The sequence below is a fragment of the Dermacentor silvarum genome, chromosome 3 (assembly GCF_013339745.2).
Source record: "Dermacentor silvarum isolate Dsil-2018 chromosome 3, BIME_Dsil_1.4, whole genome shotgun sequence".
In the NCBI taxonomy this organism is placed as follows: Eukaryota; Metazoa; Arthropoda; class Arachnida; order Ixodida; family Ixodidae; genus Dermacentor; species Dermacentor silvarum.
The window spans coordinates 64,775,469-64,793,957 of record NC_051156.1 but is presented as its reverse complement, the minus strand read 5'-3'; the positions used below and the strand labels follow the sequence as shown (position 1 = coordinate 64,793,957).

Here is an 18,489-nt window from a genome sequence, read left to right as displayed (position 1 = left end):
TGATGCGACATATTCGATGGTAGCTGATGTATTCTGGCTGGATATCTTGATTAATATTACCCGCGGTTGCGCTTTCTTGTTTGTATTCTTGTTTTCGATTTATATTGTGTGTAATAAGGTTGATGTAGTCACTTGAAACCCCCCCCATGTAATGAATAAATTAAAAAAAAAAACTCTCACTATCCCGAATTGTGTCGAGCCTACCTTGCGATTTTTTTTTTTTTATCTCGTCTTTCAACATAACCTTCAGGCGCCATACAGTACATATAATTTTTCATGTACATATCTCTTTCATGATTGATTGTACTAGACGTTATAAGTAAATGTATTTTGTGCATCGTTTGGTTTCTTGTGTGTACTACGCAAGATTGACACAGACAAGTTACGTTACATGTTTCTCTACAGCACTAACGAAACCTTATTTTCACATCGCAGTTATTTTTACACCAGCTTAATCCTGTCAGCACACAGTTTTGTGGGCAAAAAAAAGCAAGATTGCGCGTAGATATCGTCAAATAATTGCAACGAACGCGAAGAGCACGCGCAACGCAAGAAAAACTAACTGCCGTGCGCGAGTGGCTGGCTACGGTAAAGGAGGCGTGACAGGTAAACCAAAATACAACAGCGAAAAAGAAAAACTTCCACACACAGGGGGTCGCAAACCTTATATACCAAGCATCGAAGCGCAAAAAAATTGTGCATATTTCAAACATACACACGGCATATTAAATATAAATTGAATAAGGCAACTTGGGGCATGTTCCCGGCGCCATACGTTTACGTCTTGGACCTTCGACGAGTTAACGGCTATTGGTTATAAAGATGTGCAGATGCGATACCGATAAAAAAATCCTCATCAAGGCAAAGCACTTGGAAGTGCGCCGCGAGTAACACTATTTATGAACGCAAGCGTAGCTGAGTCTCAGCTCGTGTGACTCAATATGGCGGCGCCAGCGGGGTTGTCTCCACCCTGGACGGCGGCGCTGGGCATCGAGGCACCCTATGAGGTGGTGAAAATGTGCCCACAGTCCTCCAGTATGCCACCTATCATAGCAACCTCTCGCACAGGTACATGTTACATAAATTGTCCTATCAGCAGAAGCAGAGCTTTGTCGAAACATTTTTGTCTTTTGGTTTCTTCATATTTGCAGCACATACCCAGTGCTTTGCATTAGGCAACACAGCACTGACTCCACATAAGGTGCAGGCAATGCAATATTCTCACCTGAGAGCCTTGTCGTAGTCCGAACTGGAGTAGTACTCCTCTGCTATCTGCACCACTGGGTAACAAGGCAAGGTGGTGATGGGAGACAAAAATGAATCAGCTTTATCACAGCAAAAGTCAAATTATTCAAATCAGTTTCTTATTTGCCCAATATTTCACTCCATCATAAAACAGCTCAGCTTTGCCTTTTCCACTCAATATCGCCTTTCAGCTGCCATTCTACGTGAAACTCTCAATACCATCCTCATGTTTCTTCTCACAATGGCCACCGGTCTAAGATTCTCCCGTTATTTTCTCACTTTTTAAGTTATTTATTCCAAGCCATAAGCATCGAATGGAAGCGCCCTCATGCCTTCGTCACATCCATGAATGCCACCAGCCCTTTCAAAACTGGCATGCCCAGTCACTGCACGAGATTCTGCTGCGTTGCATTTTAACAGTTTTTGTTTGTATGTACTACTTACTCCTCTGTAATGTTATGGCACTGAGAGCAAATAAATGTAACAGAATGAAATGAAGATTGCCCTTAAGAATTTGGTGGGCAGAGGCAACTAGTGCTTATCTTTGACCATCTTATCTGCCCTACCATTGGGGCTACTGCCTCAGAGGAAAGTAGCTTAACAATAACAATGCACACAAAGATAAATGACGCAGCTCACAACAATACAACACAAAAATTAGTACTACACAGCAAAATGGTTCCCAGCTTAGCTAGCTGGCCCAATCTTTCCGGGAATTCAGCAGACACTTTGACACCATGGAAGGAAATGACACATTTCTGAACTACCAACTGAATCTTCAATGACAGTCATAGAGTATACATAATAACTCATGACAAAAATGCACAAAACTTTTGCTCATAAATGTACTAATTATTTTCTGTTGTCCAATCTTCGCTGCAAATATATTTTTTCCTTCTTCGTCAAGGTGACGCTTCTTTGCTGCAAAGAATATATTCGTAAGATTGGAAAGCAAATTTAAATACAGTAGCCTTCTGTTAATTCAACTATGGTTATTTATAGTTTTCAGTTTGGTCCGGACTGAAGGTCACGGCCGGCGTCCATACATTTCTATGGGACCAAACTTACTTTCGTTATTTAGATCCCGAAATTAGCCTTTGCCAGATAATTCGAACTTGACTGGTCATCACACATGCCCCCGACCCTAATGGTGACCTTCATCTCTGCTTTCTCTCTTTCCCTCATCCAGTGGTGACTCCACAGTGGCAACGTCCATCTTGGCTGCACTTAGGTTGCAGGGGAGGCATCAAACACACGTAATCTTCCGTCAAAAACACTAGCTCACAATCAATCATTACAGTATTTAATTGATTTTATCGCATGTCTTTTTTCTCCAGGAAATTTTGTCTGAAAACTGTCTGGTCAGTGCAATCCGATACGAATCTAAAACCAAAAGTGTGTTCGCAACAGCGTACTATCAGAGCCAGCCTAGTCAGCAACAATAGCCATTGTCATCACAAGATGGGTTGCAACCATGGATGGCGACAGAAAGAGTTCCTGCACAGCATGGCGATGCGTTACTTTGTCCGATTAAAAAAGCTAATTGAAACGACAAGTCATTTTACATGTTAAGGTAGCAGCAACAAGTCGCGTCACGCATTCTTGGCATTCCGGAGAATTGTATGTGTTGCAGGACAAACTAGCAAAGTGGTTAGTTAAAGTATGGGCCCTTATACCATTTGCGATTGTTATGGAGTCATTTGAAAAATGCAGAATATCAAACACACTATGGACCGTACAGTGGAAAACATGTTATGGTTCTTCACAGACAGCGATAAGGTGCTGTCTGGATAGCGATGACGATGGACATTTAGCAAATAAATTTAGATTATGTGAAGGTAAAGTTCGCTGTTTCATCTCTTTGTTATTGCCAGAATCAGAGGCAAGCTATGTTTTTCATGCTAAAACAATTAGGTGCACCTTCCAAATTCTAGTTTGTTTAGGTGCTCTAACGTCATTTTTACATTAGTTTTCTAAACTTTGAAACCTAAAAGGTAGTTGTGCATTTGATTTGGGGACGTTTCAGAATTGAGGCAAGTACTGCCAAATGAATCAGCTGTCTTTTTTTTTTTGTGCCTCTTGTTTAATTCGACCCATCAGATAATTCCAGCAATTGCATTAGGTCCCGTCAGGGTCGAATTGACAGAAGTCAACTGTACATCTATCAGCCTCTTGTGAGTTTTTCTTATGTGTCCTCATATATACCCTATGAGGGTCAATAAAGATTGAGTTGGTAGCTCAGCAATTTGTTGTTTCCTTTCATGTCCAAACTCCTGAAAAATAAGCAATAAAGCCTGCTTACAAAGAACTTCTCACTTATATGTAAAAAGTGTAGGCTATAGAATCAGTTCATTGTCATTCTAATTTCTACTTGTGATCAAAACAACTGAAAGAGGAGTCAGCAAGCTGTTGGATAAATGCTTGGTCCCGAGAATACCGTAATGCCTACGACACTAACACTTGTTGCCTATGACATCTAATAATGCCCATATCATCTAATCACTTTTTTGGCACTGCTGCTTCAGTAATGCCAAATAAGTGATTTGTCAAGTTATGCACACAGATGCTCGTAACACATGCTTCTATTGTGGTGAAAGTACACAATGACGTAGCTAGCTAATGTAGCAGCACCAGCTTTGAACTATGTTGAGCACCATAAACACCATAAACGCTTGGCTTCTGGCTTCTGACTACCCCTTCCAACATCACGAACTTGGCCTGAACGAAAAAGTCACAACTAACCAATACTTGCTGCAAGAACAAAACAAAAAGGCGCCAAACACTATGAGAACTAGCTTGAGTGACAACAAAAAATAATAAGCGAACTTGCTGTACCATACCTATGCAAGTGTTAGTGCTTGCAGAGTTGAACCCAGTGAATAGCAGTTATAGCCTCCGATGCTTTGCAGTGCAATCACATTTGTCCTGTCTACTTTCCCATCATGTTGGCTTTGTTAGCCTCATCTGAATGCCAGAGTATTAGTTGAATAGACCAACAACGTGCGTTGTTAAGCTTTATTTGTAATCTTGTCTAACTTAATGTGAAAACAAGTCAATCATGTGAAATCATGCATGGAATAATTATTGCACAGTGCTTCAAGCTGAATTATTTAAGCTTTTCACTGGCAAGGTTCAAAAATTGTTAGCTCAGCTTATAGTACGACTGCCTCAAAAAATAGGTTTGATCCACAGATCAGAGCAAATTTTTCGCCAACTTAGAAGCTTCCTTTCTGACAAACCCATTTGGCTTTTCATCATAGGTTTAGGCTACTTTCAGCGGGATGCCCAACTTTCTCTTTCATGAATCCCCCCCTTCACCTGCTTTCCAAATTACTTTGTTTCATCATCATCATCCTCATCATCCTATTTCACGTTCACTGCCCGACAAAGGCTTCGCCCAGTGATCTCCAATTACCTTCTCTTGCACCAGCTGACACCACCTTATGCCTGCAAATCTCTTCATTTCATCAAGCCTAGTAGTAGTTCTCTGCCCATCCCAATTCCATTTCCCTTCTTTTGGCATATATTTTATAACTCTAACACAGTTAACGACCTATTTTCTCATGCCCGATAATTCAGACGCCTTCACAGCACCACCATGTCCCTGTAGAGCCAATGTATAAGAATGTAGGAAATTTCGGACGCTGAAACCCATTGCCGTAGGATTTTTCAGACTTTTTGCCGTGGCCACAGGTCTAAAACAGCATTAATAGAAGCTACGGACGCCACCATTTTGATTATCTCAGAGCCTCAAGCTATCGCTCTCGCACACCAATCCGCAGACAGCCATAGCCAGTGGCAACGCTAGGCCTAGCTACTTTAACATTCGCTACCAAGCACTTTTGCACACCAATCCGCTCGGAGTCTAGCCGCCGCGGCAACGCTAAGCCTATCTGCTTCGACATCCGCGACAAAGCGTCTTGCTCTTTGGTACCGTGTTTTTTATTGAAACCATTCATCGTTGTCAGCAATGGTGCCGGCTCCACGTTTGTCATCCTCGCCGATGGCTTCAAAGCACAGAAAGTACAGGAAGGGTCAAGCATTGGATAATGCCAATTCCTAAACATCTGCTTTGCTGCAATACAGTGCGCGGTCAAGCAAATGCAATGTATTGCAGTAAAGCATACCAAGAATGGAAAGCGGCAACTGTCACGGGACACAGTATGTATTGTTTAATTATACACGCCAACGCCTCCTTTACTAGGATGCCTGGCACGTCAGCGCCGAAGCCCCCGCTCAACCCTCTCCTGTTTACGCGCGCCGCTGCCGCGCAGCGGCGCTGTGTTCTGACACTATCGTGCGCCCCACCGGCACCGCTAGTGCCCGCGCAGTCTCGGTGGCAGCCCATTCGGAGTCAGGATTAACGTTCTAGGTCTTAGTTTTTCTCGGCGCCCGACGTGCTACTTTTTATCGTGTGTCTTGCCGCTTCATTGCTCGGCCTAATAACCGCAGTTGAAGCCCAGCCACACGGTATTGCTGCGTGTCCTTTTGCATGTCAAGCCAGCGCAAGAAGCTCCCTGGCTTTTCTGTCTTGTATATCTCGCGTAGTTAGTGAAAAAAATTGCGTTTGAGAACTGCGTGGCTTTAGTTAAGAAGGCAAAGAGAAACTCTGCTATGGTTGGGTTGATTTCCCACCAAGATAGGGGTGGCCTCTACTACCCGACAGTAGAACTCATTAGTTCTTTGTGGTCTGAAGAAATATGTGGAATGCTATCAAACCGAAAATCTCTCCTGAAACCTATGGAGCAGTGTTTGTAGCGCAGCGTGTGTGTAATCGCAGTCATGCCTGTGCTGAAATGTGAAAGCTGCAACGATGACCACGGGAGGCTTTTGTACAGCTCATATGAAAAAAAAAAAATTTCACGAAGCCGATATCTGCATCTACTAACAGCGATATTGAAACTGCATATAATAACTGTAGACTTTGATGTTCTTTGTTTGTTTAGTGAAGTGATTTTATCGAACTGCAGGCATGAAAAACTGTGATAACAGTGTTATGAATTGGGGAACCTTTCTTCTCTATTCCTTCCTTTCAATAATTGTTGGCTTCCTTCATATGTATGGCATAACAAACCCCCTCATCTCCCTACCCTTGTTTGTGATGGCAAAGTCATTTCCTGTTTTACACGACCATTAACTGTCAATATTTTGCATTTTTCTTCATAGCTGGGACTGCTGCTAATATGCATAAACAGTGTCATACTTATTCTTGCCATGAAATGTTTACATATTCTTTTTTCTTCTTTGTTCATAATTTCCTTAGCATTATGTGCATGAACCCATATTTGATGTCGCTTTGCATTCATGCTTTTTGTCTTTTTTCATATTAAATCTATTATTACCGTTCTGTGATAATGCATTATCTGCAATATGCCCTTTTAGCAAAGAATATTTAGCCTGCACTTCTGCTGCAGTAAATAAACAGTTATTTTTATTTTACTTCATTTACTTTCTCATTTCGTCTTCAAAACTACATAATTTCACTCTGCTGAGCTTTGCAAATCTTGAAGCACAAAATTTTATTCACAGTTCAGCGCTGCAAACCTTCAGAGAGGGACTGGAGCAGTGACTTACTATTGCGGAGCAAGCGGTGTGTAGTGTCAGAAGTTAGCGCCACATCGCGGAAACACAGCGGTCCCGGGCGAACAATAGGAGCGCGGCCGACGTGCCAGGCATTTCAGAGTAGAGGAGGCGCTGTACACGCATGCATTCGCCATCTCCTGCAACATTCTGAGTACCAATACGCCTAATAAGTGCACTGGCAGGCCTTTAGAGCTATTTTGGCCGTGCCTGGGGCAGACGCCCGGACGACAGTCGCCAGCGATAATGAATTTACAACATGGCCACCATGACGTATTTCCTGCTTGTACAGCTGTTGCCGACTGCCGCGCACAAAAGCATGGCCTTCGAGATAAGTTCGCTGTCGCCGTCGGAGTAGTAACAGCGCAGAAGCACATTTTATTGAGAAGCGCATTTGTGCCGTCACCGTGGACGTCGCTTTGAGGTTCCGTGTAAAGTCCAAACATGGCAACATCAGCGCCACACGCCGGACACTTTGTGTGCGAGTGAAAGCTTGCGGGGGTAAGCCGACTCAATCTCGCACGCGCAAGGAAGAAGGCGGGGGCAGAAGTGCGCTTCCGCGCTAGGCACGGCGGGGGAGTTGAGAAAGATTCCTTCGGCGGCGGCTGCCATATCTTGAAAGCGACCTGCGAGGTGGAAAAAGTCTGCGCCCGCGCGGGCTTATCTTCAAAGCGAACTGCAGACAAGGTCAATATCTTGCGTTTCTTCATCGAAGCACTCATCCTTGGAATGTCACACCAGGTACTGGATGCGTGGACGCGTGTCGTTTCGCACAAGCGAAAGGCATCGGAAACGAAGCGGGAGCGACACGATGACGTCGTAGCGTCGTATAGTGTCACCTAGTGTCAGGTTAGTGAAGTGCAGAGACTTGTGCAGTTATCAAAAAATGGCGCTGCCAGCGCGTTGAAAAAAAAGTTTTTTTTTGCCTTCGGAAACATCAACAGGAAAAAGAGAGTGCTTGCTTGGTGGGCTAGGCCAGCTGCAGCAAGCGGCGGGATCAGGTTTGAATGAAGGGAGGGGGAAAGGTCACGCCTGTGGCAGCAAGATCGCCGGGTCGAGGGATGCAGGCCCGCCTCGCACACACACGCACACGTGCGCTCGCTCTCGTCTTGCAGTCGCCGTGAATTCGAGCGCGCCAAGCGCAACGCTGCTGCTTCGCATTCCGTCGCGGTGGAGAAGGTGCTTCCGGTCGCTGCTTGTGCAAAAATGACAAAATTTAGGGCGAAATCTCTAGGTTGTCGGCGGGGAAAATTCATTATTTCGAGAGGGTCTCCCACTGCCAATTCGTTACGTAGAGTTCTCAAATACATGTGCTTCTATGGAGTAACGGCGGGGAATAGAAAAACTTCGTTATATCCAGGAATTCGTTATATGAAGGTTCGTTATAAGCAGGTTGAACTGCATTAGGTATTCATCTGTTGCATATGTTTAATCACTCCTTGGAAGCGGGAAAATATCCTGATGCCCTTAAAATAGCAAAAGTAGTACCAATTTATAAGGAAGGAGATCTTTCTGCCCTCAGCAACTATAGACCAATATCTGTTCTGAGCATATTTAATACTTTGTTAGAGAAAATAATTTGCACAGATATGCAGGAATTTTTAGGTAAACATAATATTATTTGTCCTAATCAACATGGGTTTCGTCCTCACAGATCCACATCATCTGCAGTTCTAGTACTTACACAATTGATTAATACAGCATTACATGGTAATAAGATTGCCGTTGTTGTATTTCTAGACTTAAAGAGAGCATCTGATACGGTTAATCATATACAGTGTAGACCGCTTATAACGTAAGTCGCCGGAGTCGCGAATATCTGCACTATAGGCAGTACCGCACTATAACCAAAACAACGATTTTCAAGCCCTGCACGTATGCAAAACATGTAGGCCAAGAATGTAGACACGCTTGTACAGTTAAACCTGGATATAACGAAATTGACAAATTCCTGAAAAACTTCGTTATAAAGAGGATTTCATTATATGCAGGTTCGGCACGAAAATTAGAAAAAGAAACGCTTACCGTATTTACTCGATTCTTGCTGCTTACCGATGGCGTCGTAGTGTCGTATAAGGCCTGTTTATAGTCCGACGTTATCGCCACTATGAACGGCTGTCTGAGATCGTCGGCGAAGCGACGTGGGTGCCTTTATTTCTTCGCGCGAAATGGCATTGTGGGTCGGCGCAGTCGGCACGACCAACGCGCGAATGGGTCAGAAGTCGGGGCGCGTCGGAAGCCGCCGGTTACGTTGGCTGCGCTGGTGCTGACGTAGCGTACGCGCTCGTGTTACGTCAGACTATAAACGGCCTTTATATAGTGTCAGGTTAGTGCAGTGAAGCGCAGAAACTTGCGCAGTAACCAAAGAGTGGCGCTGCCAGCGCGATGAAAAAAAAAAACGTTTTTTTTTTCTTCGGCAACATCAACTGGAAAAGGAGAGTGCCAGCTTGGCGGGCTAGGCCAGCTGCAGCAAGCAGCGGGATAGGGAGGGGGAAAGTTCACGCCCGCGGTGGCAAGATCGCCGGGTCGAGGGATGCAGGCCCGCCTCGCACACGCACGCACACGTGCGCTCGCTCTCACCTCGCAGTCACCGTGAATTCGAGCGCGCCAATCGCGATGCTGCCGCTTCGCATTCCGTCGCGGCGAAGAAGGTGCTCCCGGTTCCTGATCGCGCAAAGATGACAAAATTTGGGGCGAAATCTCTAGGTTGTCGGCGGGAAAAATTCATTATTTCGAGGGGGTCTCCTGCTGCCACTTCGTTACGTAGAGGTCTCAAATACATGTGCTTCTATAGAGCATGGGTTCTGAAAGTGGGTTCCACAGGCCCCTGCTCGGGGTTCCGCGAGCCACTGATAAATATTCCCTGGTCTCGTTCTCGAAGTGTCTAAAACGGCGAACACGAGGTGCGCTTGATCCAAAGAACCTCCATTACCCATGTCCGAGTGTCAAAAAGCACATCACGGCGCGTAACAGCAACGCGCGAACTGCGCAATAAATACGCAAGCAGCTCTTAGCCACCCAACCACTGAGAACGGGCAACGCGCCTAAGCTTTCGCACTTGAATCTCGGAGGCCGTAGCTTACCGCCTTTCTCCTATTTGTAGATAGGGTAGGTGCCGATAGCGTGCGCACTGACGTATACGTTGGAGGAATAATAAAAAAAATTTTTTTAAATTAGCAGAGCACCGCAACGAAGCGGCGCAGTCTGCATCGCCGTGGCCCTCAGCGACAATCGTACACGGCACGTGACTGACAGCAACGCCGAAACCCATCGTGCCTAATTGTGCCTTTAAAGCCTTTATTCTTGCGTTTATTGCCGCCTGTAACACCGCGTTGGCGGCTAGCCGCGTGCATCCATAAGTGCGTAGTCGCTATCTCTGATCGCGTCGATAACCACCGCAGTTTCGTCCGCAGTGGTTGCGGCAAATAGTAGTTTCGTTTTCACTCGATGCGCGCGTCGGCTACGTGCCTTCACAACTGCATCGTCGCCTCCCATGGCAGTGTCGATAGCAACCGCAGTTTCGTCCGCAATTCTTGCGGCGAACGGTAGTTTCATTTTGACTTGGTGCGTGCGTCAGCCGCCTGCCTTCTGAACAGTAAAGTCGCCGTCCATGATCGCGTCGATAGCGGCCGCGGTTTCGTCCGCGCTTCTTGCGGCAAACGGTAGTTTCGTTTTGACTTCGTGCGTGCGTCAGCCGCCGGCCTTCTGAACCGCAAGGTCGCCGTCCATGATCGAGTCGATAGCGGCCGCGGCTTGCGGCAAGCAGTAGTTTCGCTTTCACTCAGTGCAAAGCTGTCGAAGATAAAGAGCACCGGCTACATCGCGATGGACGGACAATTTGTTGGCGAGCAGCTGAGTAGAAAAAAAATAATCAGGATGTGCGCCCGTTGGTGCAAAGCGCGTCTCAGATGAAAACGCGTGCCGCGAAGGATGTCGCGAGGCCTTCGCCGCTGCTAGGGCTAATCAGTCATGAGATGAAGAGAATTTCAAGTTCCGCACTGGTCTTGTGCTAAATAAAAACAAGATTTGACGATTCATTGAGTAAATAAAAGCGTGTTGACGTAGTGAAGCATTTGTTTATTGTTTTCTTGATACCCTCGATAATTCGACATTCGATTAATTCGGGGGAGGGGGGGGGGGAGGGGTTCCTTGGCACTTTATGGAGCTTAGCAGGGTTCCCTGGGATGAACATACTTGAGGACCCCTGCTATAGAGTAACGGCGGGGAATATAAAAACTTCGTTATATCCAGAAATTCGTTATATGGAGATTCGTTATAAGCAGGTTTAACTGTTTTATCTCGCACACATCGCGATTACGTTTTCGCCAGTGAGCTGGTGAAAACATAATCGCGATGGAGCCGGTGCTCTTCAAGCACGACCGCTTTGCACCGAGTCAAAACGAAAAAACTGTTTGCTGCAACCGCTGCGGAAAAAACCGTGTCCGCTATCAACGCGATTACGAACGGCGACTTTGCGGTGCTGAAGGCACGTGCCCGACGCACGCACCGAGTCTGAATGAATTAACTACCATTCTCTGCAACACCTGCAGACGAAACCGCAGTCGCTATCTATGCGATCATCGATGGCGACTACGTAGTTCTTTAGGCACACGGCCGACACGCGTACCAAGTAAAAACGAAACTACTGTTCGCAGCAACCGCTGCAGAAAAAACCGCGGCCATTGACGTGATCGTGGATGACAACTACGCAGTTACGAAAGCCCATGGTCAACGCAGTGTTATGCGCGGCGGTAAATGCAAGAATACAGGCTTTAAAGACACAAATAGGCTCGAAGCATTCCGGCATTGCTGTCATTCACATACAATTTCAACTGATTTCTGCGGCGATGCGGACTCCGCTTCGTTTCGGTTGGACGCTAGCGCCGTTCTTGCTCTTTTGCGTCGCACATTTGCGGCGTACCTCACTCACCGAGCTCCGAAAGTAGTCTGAATTAACCGATGTGCGGCCAAATAAGTCCGAATTAACGAGTTTGATTGCATTTAATAATGCATACGCCGGCCGGGAGCATGCACCTCGTTGCGAAGCGTGCTTGCTGCCGCCCTTGTCGGCGAGATTTTCCCGCGGAAGCCGCATTATAATCGGTATTTCATCTCACACGGCTTCCCTGTAAGTGCTATGCGTATACATAGAGTTCTATGGGAAGGTAAATGGGAGTTGGGAAAGGCCGTGTTGTAGCCACTTCTGCACTATAAACGGTTACGTTATAAGTGGTCTATACCAGTGGCGCACCGACGGGGGGGGATTCGGGGGTTGTAACCCCCCCCCCTGAGGCCGACTTAACCCCACCTTTTGTTTAACCCCTTTTCTTTCCTTACGCATTTGAGTACTGCAACTAAGATGTAAGACGCGCAATCGTCTGCACACTCGCAAAAAGCGAATTTTTTTACAATTTCCCGTGAAGAAATCGAAATTAGTGCTGTTTAGATGGTATTGGCAAACTGTCAACCCCCCCCCTGACAGACATCCTGGGTGCGCTACTGGTCTATACTGCAATATTATTGAAGTCGAGAGTATGACGGAAGCCCGTCTGGTCGGGATGATGCATAGTTAATAGGAAGGGATCGAGACACCGACCAAAAATGGTTGAAATATATTTAAAAATACATTAACGTTTCGGCTCCCCCACGGGAGCCTTGTTCACAATGAAATATGCGGCAGAGCTTGCGCCCTTTTTATGTGCGGCTCAAGACATGACCAAGGCATTTGGCATACATGGACGGCAGATTTCCTTCGTTGCGATTAAGAGTGTGCGCCATGGTTTGGATGATTAAGGATTCAAGATACAGACGCGCAGAATGATTTCTTTCCCTGGCGACCACACGAGCTTTGTCCCAATTAATCGTGTGTGACGTAGTTGCGCAGTGTTCGGCTAGGGCATTCGACGCAACGTGTCGTTTTTGGACGTCATTTCTGTGCTGTTGAAGTCTTTTTTTGAAGTTTCCGGTTTCTCCGACGTAGACATAGGGACAGTCCGCACACGGAATGACGTACACCACACCTGGGAACTTGTCCTTTTTCAAAGGGTCTTTTACGCGCACGAGCTCGTGCCTGAGTTTCCGGGAGGGAACGTGCGCAGCCTGCACGTCATATGAGCGCAGAACTCGTGCAAGGGTCTCGCTTACGCCTGGGACGTAAGGTATCGCAGCCCGTTTTTGAGGGGGTCCTGGGTGGCTGGGTATTGCACGAGCTAGCTGGCGCCCTACTGAGTCAATGAAGTGCTCAGGATAACCACAAGCCGTCAATTCACGCCGCACAAGTGCATTGTCCGCCATGCAGTCTTCCGCTGCAGTGCACACATTTTTCGCCCGACGAAGAAGAGAGCCGACAACAGACCTCTTTTGCGAAGCAGGATGCACCGATTTGTAGTTGAGGTAGCGACCAGTGTGAGTCTGCTTCCTAAACACTTTGAACAATAAATTTTGTCCTTCACGTTGCACAAGGGTGTCCAAGAATGGCAGCTGGCCTTCAGATTCCACTTCTACGGTGAACTTAATTGCTGTGTTCATGCTGTTCAGGTGAGCCGTGAAAAGGTCAAGGTGCTGTCGGTGCAAAACACTGAAACAGTCGTCGACGTACCTGAAGAAGACCTTCGGTGTCGGTGTAATCCGAACACTGCGCAACTACGTCACACACGATTAATTGGGACAAAGCTCGTGTGGTCGCCAGGGAAAGAAATCATTCTGCGCGTCTGTATCTTGAATCCTTAATCATCCAAACCATGGCGCACACTCTTAATCGCAACGAAGGAAATCTGCCGTCCATGTATGCCAAATGCCTTGGTCATGTCTTGAGCCGCACATAAAAAGGGCGCAAGCTCTGCCGCATATTTCATTGTGAACAAGGCTCCCGTGGGGGAGCCGAAACGTTAATGTATTTTTAAATATATTTCAACCATTTTTGGTCGGTGTCTCGATCCCTTCCTATTAACTATGCAATATTATTGCAGAAATTGTATACTTACGGTTTTAGGGGGAGAATATCAGATCTGCTAAATAGTTATCTCTCGGAACGGAAGCAGTATGTTGTAATTAATAACCTCAGGTCAGGCTCAAATCATGTTTCGATGGGCATTCCGCAAGGCTCAGTCCTTGGGCCCGTCTTCTTCTCCCTATACATCAACGATCTTCTGTCGGTGTTAACGTGCTCTGAAGTGTTATACGCGGATGATACGTCTTTATTTTTTGTTGGGGACACTATTGAATAAGTGCAGGGCTAAATAAATCAAGAACTCGGTCATGTCGCGAAATGGTTCATGCAGAATCAGCTTACACTTAACATCAACAAAACAAATTCTGTAGCCTTCCATTCCAGGAGGAAGGAAACGAATTGTGACTCCCTGTCTATGTTTTTCATTAATGTCCGGTTAAACAGAGTGAGCCACTAAAAGTATCTAGGAGTTTGGTTTGAATCGGATATGCATTGGAAATATCAAATTGGAAAGGTATGCTCCAAATTGCCGTATGGTTGTCATGTACAGTCGCCGACAAATCGGACACCAAAAATCCGGACATGCTTGGTAATTCGGACAGCTTTGTGGTACCGCCAATGGCCCCGTAGACTTAATGTCAGCTGTGCGATTCAGTGCGCTAAAGATTCTTTTCTTAACACCCTGCCATCGGTACTTTAAACAAACCCTCGCAAATTTTAGAGCATTGTCAGCGGTTCAACAACACGACTCGTACAGTTATCTGATAGCGATGACACTATCCTTCGCTTAGCCAGTCTTGCACAATCTTAAACAACGCATTTGTTTCCTTCTTCAGTACAGCTGCTCCTGCATTATTACCCCGCTTACCTGACGAAAACTTTCCCCCCATGGATCCCATTGTTATAGATTGGGTTGGCGTTACCAAGCTCATTGACAATCTGAAGATCTCCTCTTCCGCTGGTGCTGACCTACTCAACTCAAAGATGCTAAAGATAACTGGAGTGTACTCAGCAATCATCCTCTCAAAACTTTTTGAACAATCGTTACAGTGTTCCACATTACCCAGCGACTGAAAGGTGGGGAAGGTGGTCCCAATCCTCAAATCAGGTAATGCTCATTCAGCAGATAACTATCGTCCGATCTCACTGACAAGCATACCATGCAAAATCATAGAACACATCATACATTCTCATCTAATTGAATTTTTGGAGAACAATTCTTTCTTCAATAACTCTCAACAAGGATTTAGGAAAATGCTTTCATGTGAGACCCAACTACTAACGTTTACTAATGATCTATTTACAGCTACTGACCTTGGTTTTGATATAGACGGTATTTTTATCAATTTCGCAAAGGCATTTGACTCAGTACCTCATGACTTACTCCTTTTCAAGCTTAGTAAACTTAATATCGACACTAGCGTATTTAACTGGATTAAAGACTTTCTTTCAAACCGAGCTCAATATGTTACTGCTAACGATTATTCTTCTGCTCTTTCTTCTGTTACATCCGGCGTACCACAGGGGTCTGTACTGGTTCCTTTGTTGTTTCTTGTATATATAAATTATCTTCCTGACAGTATTGTTTTTTCATCAATTAAGCTTTTCGCAGATGACTGCGTAATTTACAACAAAATAACAAACTCATCTGATCCACTGAATATCCAAAAAGATCTAGACCAATTATCTCTATGGTGTGACAAATGGCTTAGCAATTAAACGTTAATAAATGTAAATCCATGAGAATCACCCGGCGCCTTCACAGTACAAACCACAGTTATTACCTTAAAGGAGCCCCCTTGAATTCCGTTAACTCCTACAAATACCTTGGCATTAATATGACTAACGACCTATCCTGGAACATGCACGTTGATTACGTAACCCACAATGCTAACCGCACTCCTTGGCTACCTGCGCCGTAACTTTTCCAAAGTGCCATCTTCTTTAAAATGAATTCTTTATAAAACTTTCGTCCCTTGAAAACTAGAATATGCATCTAGCATCTGGGACCCCAGTGAATCCATACTAATCGCTACCCTCGAATCTGTTCAGAATCGCGCAGCCCAGTTTATTCTCTCAAATTATTCCCACTACACTTCTGTATCCACAATGAAGAACACACTAAACCTGCCCAATCTGTCCTTACGTCATAAATGTCTTCGTCTCTGCCTCTTTCACAAAATTTATCATCAAAATGAAGTGTTAAAAAGCAACCTTTTTCTTCAACCGACGCACATTTCATCGCGCGTGGACCACAAGTTTAAGGTTGGTGTGCCATTTTGCCGAACCAACTTATATAATGATTCTTTTATTCCCAAATCCAGCGCAGAATGGAACCATCTTCCTTCCTCCATCGCTGCCATTATCGACACTAAGTTCAGAAGTGCCATTCAAGATTAGTTATTTTGTTAACTTGTGTTTTCATAAATTGTATTATTGCACACTTGTATACGTATTAACCACTCCTTCCTGTAATGCCTTCGGGCTCTGAAAGTATTTGTAATAAATAAATAAATAAATGTGTAAAGACGACCAATATTTCGGACAGCCGCTAGCTCTACATTCGATTATCCGGACTCCGTCCGTGACTAAAGTGTACGCGGATTCTGCTGCCATTATCTCATCTGGCAACCTCGATGAGACAAAGTATGGCCTCAGAGATTACATGTAAAACGGTGATCTCTGAGGCTTTGTCTCGGTCGCAGCACTATGCCTCAGATTAACTTACAAATTCTGATCCTGGAGGCATTGTCTGAATTGTGAGGTCGCATCAACATCATGATCATCTTATCCTATTCCGGCATCCCAGTGCATGGCCCTCTCTTGCCATTCTGTTTGTTTGGTTGATGTTCCAGACAGCATTCTGCCATAGGTGTTCTGTGGCTCTGCTGGCTCCAAGAAGTCTTTCTCGTGAAGTTACCGACAGGCCGCGTCAAATGGCACCAATGGTCCCCTCGCAGTCTGACTCCGAATGAGTCTTGAGTTGCAGTCCAAATGACCGCGGCTCCGCAACTGAAGAGCCTGAACTGCCACCTACCACAACGAGCTCAAATGTGGACACCATCGATGATCTGCTAGGCTGTGGTGTGCCGATTCCTGCCACCGTTACATTCGAAGACATTGCAGACGTCGACAGCGCAGTGTTGTATGCCGAAGTGAACGATGATGAAATAGTTCAGCAAGTGCTCCCACCATCAAACAGCAACTCTAACTCGGATGATGATGTGCCGTGCGGATTTGACTCGAGCCTTTGCAGTCCTTGTACCAGCGTACAGCGACAATGGAAAACTGGCAGAAATATAGGCGTGCTTGGTTGCACGTAAACGGAAGTGTGTGCAGCAACGAATCGATCACTTCTTCCTTGCACAGGGCCATTAAAACGTAAATAAAATGATCTTTTTTGGGCCCATTCCTTTTTTACGGACATTCGATAGTTCGGACTAAATTAAGTTCCCCATGATGTCTGAATTATCGGTCGTCAACTGTATTGTTAAAAGCCCGTGAATGTTCTTTTTACGGATACTTTACTTTGCGTTTATACAGAGTCACCTTTATTATTGTTAGTCACCGTTATCATTGGGGCAGCACGTACAAAACCTATGTAGAACCTGTCATCGATCTTCAAAAACGGGCACTACGGATAGTCACCTTGTCTAAACATACTGATCCAAGTAAACCTCTGTCTCAATTCCTTCATGTTCTGCCATTCAGTGAGGCGTATAAATGTTGCTCAGGCAGTTAATGCAATAATATGTTTTAATAATCCGCTACCCATCACAATATTTAATTTTCCGGCACGAAACATGAGGGCAGCTACTAACAACTGTATTAACCTACCACCGTGTCACAACGTACAGTATAGACCACTTATAACGTAACCGCTTATAGTGCAGGACCGGATATAGTGCGGTATTTTCAGACTCCCGTTAATTTTCCCATAGCACTCCATGTATACACGTATCGCTTATAGTACAGTTGCGGGAAACCAAATACAGGTTACAGTGTGGCTGCCCGAGAGTACGGAAGTCAACGGAGACAGCGAACGCTCCCCTCAAACGGGCGCCCCAAGGAGTGCTCGAGGAAGAGAGAGAGACGAAGTGGAGGAGAAGGGCACGTGGTATGAACGAACAGCCAGTGAGGCTGAAACCAGAATCTTGAGTGCGAGTCGTGAAATATCACGGCGCGCATACCGAGCGAAGGCCACGAAACTGCCAACGCCGGCCAACTGCGCGCTTCACGATAACGGCAGTAAACGAAACTTCAGGGAGCAGGCGGCGCCGGCACAGCACGGCGAAGGGCGCACACGGAGACAGTGGAATGTGAGGGAGGAGGGCAACAGGGAAAAGGATTTCGTCTCGGCAACTCCACCGCTTCAGTGGCTCCCCTCGCCCTCCCTTGTAGCTCCCTCACTTTTGACTGTCACCGTGCGCACCCGCCGGCCGGCCCGGCGCCAGCGCCCCGAAGTTTCGTTTTCTGCCATTATCGGGAAGCGGGCGTTTGCCGGCGTGGGCAGTTTCGTTGGCCGGCCTGGGACAGCGCCGCTGCTCCCCGCTTCGCCGTAGCCGCAGCATGCAAGGTCAACACGTGACTAGAAAGTAGAGAAAGCATAAAGGAGAAAGAAGGGTTCACTGCCATTTTCTACGCGTGGCTGAGACGTCGGCATGTACACGCATGTTCCGGCGCAACGCAGAATCGGCGACCTTGCCATTTGAGAG

At 45.9% G+C, this 18,489-nt stretch overlaps 1 protein-coding gene across 1 annotated transcript in view; it reads right to left on the bottom strand.

The window, feature by feature from the left end:
* The window catches only part of LOC119444441 (trafficking protein particle complex subunit 11-like), a 141,415-nt gene that overhangs the window by 71,705 nt on the left and 51,221 nt on the right, over positions 1 to 18,489 (bottom strand). The window contains exon 10 of the mRNA XM_049664594.1: positions 1,226 to 1,280. Coding sequence (XP_049520551.1) covers positions 1,226 to 1,280 — 55 coding nt within the window. The remainder of the gene's footprint in view (positions 1 to 1,225; positions 1,281 to 18,489) is intronic.